Source organism: Quercus suber, unplaced genomic scaffold (genome assembly GCF_002906115.3).
Source record: "Quercus suber isolate HL8 unplaced genomic scaffold, Cork oak 2.0 scaffold_151, whole genome shotgun sequence".
Classification (NCBI taxonomy): domain Eukaryota; kingdom Viridiplantae; phylum Streptophyta; class Magnoliopsida; order Fagales; family Fagaceae; genus Quercus; species Quercus suber.
Window position 1 is genome coordinate 489,161 of NW_027069612.1, and position 3,414 is coordinate 492,574.

General features: G+C 39.3%; 1 protein-coding gene across 1 annotated transcript; it reads left to right on the forward strand.

The window, feature by feature from the left end:
* Nucleotides 1–421: 421 nt before the first annotated feature.
* On the forward strand, nt 422–2,245 carry LOC111985741 (putative receptor protein kinase ZmPK1; the record flags this gene model as incomplete). The annotated part of the gene is given in 11 exon segments (XM_024017393.2): nt 422–607; nt 609–728; nt 731–935; nt 938–967; nt 970–1,002; nt 1,005–1,398; nt 1,400–1,536; nt 1,539–1,634; nt 1,637–1,999; nt 2,002–2,172; nt 2,175–2,245. Coding segments are annotated over 11 exon segments (1,806 nt in total), but the record flags the coding sequence as incomplete, so codon positions are not given.
* Nucleotides 2,246–3,414: the final 1,169 nt, after the last annotated feature.

The window sequence follows — 3,414 nt, forward strand, 5'->3', positions numbered from 1 at the left end:
TGTTGGTAGGTAAATATGACATATTTGAGATGGAAGCTTTGGTTCAGGTTGCTCTGCAATGCGTAGAAGAAGACAAAGATGAGAGACCTACCATGAGCCAAGTAGTAGAGATGCTCCTACGCCAAGAAAAAGTCAGTGATGTTGTTATATTTGACGAGTGTAGTGATGAGTATAGTCTCATGGCCTACTAAATATGATATGTCAAGTGACTGCCAAATTTCATTCATAAAGCAATCATAGTTGTGAACCTGTTTTCTCCTATAGTTTAGCATGCACTTTCATGTGAAACAAGTGTATGTGTGTGTTTTTTTTTTAACTTATTTAACATTTTCATTAGCTTGCATCTTCCCTTTAAACTAATCATGTACCTGCAACAACGTAATTCAATAAAATCTATGACTTAATTCTCTTANCCTCAAAATGCAATCTGATCTTAACTGATGCCAATAAATTAAATGTTTGGACCACAAACACTGTCTCACTCTCCTTTGTCCAGTTATCTCTCTACAACACCGGTAACCTTGTTCTATGCAATGTGGACGGTATTATTTTGTGGCAAAGCTTTGATTTCCCTACAGATACCCTTCTTCCTCAACAACTACTCACTAGAAACACACAAGCTTGTCTCCTCAAGAAGCCGGAGCAATTATTCCACTGGTTTCTATGAGTTTTTCTTCGACAACCAAAACATTCTCCGTCTTTTTTATAATGATTCTAGGATTTCCAGTACTTATATTGGCCTAACCCATGGCTTAAAATCTCGGAGGCTGGAAGGATCTCATACAACAATAGCAAAACAGCTGTCCTTAATTCCTTGGGGAACTTTAGTTCATCCGATGATTTAACTTTTGTGTCAGCTGACTATGGAGCAATACTTCATAGAAGATTGACACTTGATTACGATGGTGACATTCGATTGTACAGTTGGGAAGAGGAGGGCAGAGTTGGGTTGTTTCATGGCAAGCCATTCAGAACCTTGCGAGTTGATTCCTGGTGCTTGTGGGCCAACGGTTTGTGCAGTTATGTTATTGGTTCTGGCAGGAAATGTTCCTGCCCACCAGGATACAAGATGAAAAATCGTAGTGATTGGGCTGATGGTTGTGAACTCGAAGTTGATCTCTCTTGCAAGGCAAATGAGTCAGGGTTTCTGCAGTTATCCCACGTTGACTTTTACTCGTTTTATGGGAATGATTTTGGGATGTTCTTCAATTTCACCTTTGATCAATGTAGGGATCTATGTTTGGCTGCTTGTGATTGCAAAGCGTTCGAATACAGCTTTAACGAGTATTACGGTTATTCAAAATGTTCTCCTAAGACACGATTGCTAAATGGGTATCGTACACCGAATTTAAATGGAGACATCTATTTGAAACTACCGAAAAGCAAAATCTTGTCCCTCCCAATCCTCTAGAAGAATTCAATTTAAATTGCCCAGGCGACGGTACAATACAAAGTGGTAGAAACAGGACACAAAATTCATGCTCTGGTTTGCTTGTGGAGTGGGTGGACTTGAAATCATCTCTTTCTTTCTGGTCTGGTGTCTTTCATCAAAATCGAGAAAAGTTTAGGTGTTGACAAGCAAGCCTATGATCGTGCTGCCATCAGATTCAGAAAATTTACATATACAGAACTAAAAAGGCCACAAAGAGTTTTAGTGAAGAGATCGGAAGAGGTGCGGGAGGAATTGTCTACAAAGGGGTGTTGTCTGACAATCGAGTTGCCGCAATTAAACTTCTCAAAGAAGCCAGCCAAGGAGAAGGTGAATTTCTAGCTGAAGTAACCATCATTGGAAGGATTAACCACATGAACTTAATAGAGATGTGGGGTTATTGTGCAGAGGGAAAGTATCGGCTTTTAGTGTATGAGTATATGGAGCATGGTTCTTTAGCAGATAACCTTTCAACCAATGTACTTGATTGGGAAAAAATGTTCAAAATTGTTGTGGGCACTGCGAAAGGCCTAGCCTATTTGCATGAGGATTGCTTGGATTGGATTTTGCATTGGATGTAAAGCCTCAAAATATACTTTTGAACTCAACTTATCAACCAAAAGTGGCAGATTTTGGTCTGTCAAAGCTACAAAATAGAGGTGTCCTTAAGAATTCAAGCTTCTCAAATATAAGAGGAACACGAGGTTATATAGCTCCGGAGTGGGTTTTCAATCTACCTATCACCTCAAAGTGGATGTTTATAGCTATGGGATTGTTGTGCTGGAAATTGTGACAGGAGAAAAGAGAGAGCTTTGAGTGCTTACCATTAAACTGGCTGGTCACGGTTTGCCATCCAAACTACGGTGCGTGAGTTGCTAAACCATATGGCAAAGCAATAGGCATTATCACCCACGGAATAAAAGCCAGCAGAGAAGTCGCCCTTTGGTGATATCAGAATATCTGGTTTCTCTACTGATATGGATGTGCCTTTACTAATAGCGATTAATGCTGAAGATGATAGTGGGAAAGAAAATGCCAAAGAGAGTAGAAGGAAGAAGCCTGGCGAACCCATGAGAGGTATTGGGCAAGGCAATGCAAAGACCATAATTGCAAACACTATTCCTACCGACAAAATTTCTTCAAAAATTATGATGCAGGGGGTAGACTTGTAGCACAAGGAAAAAATCACCGTTGCTCTTTTGGTCAATGGGATGTTTCAATTTTGATTCTATTTGCTAAAATCCAAACCAGGTGTACTTTTGGAAACGTGCTTTAATAAAATGTCCAACATTGCAAAAGCAAGCCCAAATCGTGTGGCAGCTCCAGCTAAGGAGCACCGTAAAGCAAAAAGTGCTGAAGTGCGTTTCTATGTTACTGTTGAAAGTTCAGTGAATTTCCCAAATTGCCCATGCTTCTTTCCAAAGCCACACTGTTTCTCCTTCAATTGGGTCTAAAGCCGAAGCCATTGTTTCCCCTTCAGCTTCATCTCTGTCTTTGAAATTTCCTTTGCTAGAGGCTTGTTGGGCTCTTGCCAATGCTTGCTTGGTGTCAGGAAGCATTAAGATAGCTGCAACTTGATTCTCCTTAAACTAAAACATGGTTAGCATGCATTAAAAAAATGTTAAATATTAGCATGTATACACCAGGTTGAATATGCTAGTATTGATGCGGAAGCGGAAGCGAAAGGGAAAACATAAAGTATAGAACACAACGTGGTTCAGCCTAACGGCCTATATTCATTGAGAAAACCCTAAAGGGTTACATCAATAATATATTATAGTGCAGTACAAATTCTGTGTTACAATGAATCATAACATGTGTATATATAGTAGACTAAACCCTAGACTAATAGACTTCTAGTACAAGTAGAAGACTTGACTTACACACAAAGTAGAATTAGGGTTGGACCTATGCCAATGGGCTAATATATCTTTAAAAAAAAAAAAAAATGGATTCTTCTTTATTTACAAGAATGCCACAAGTAT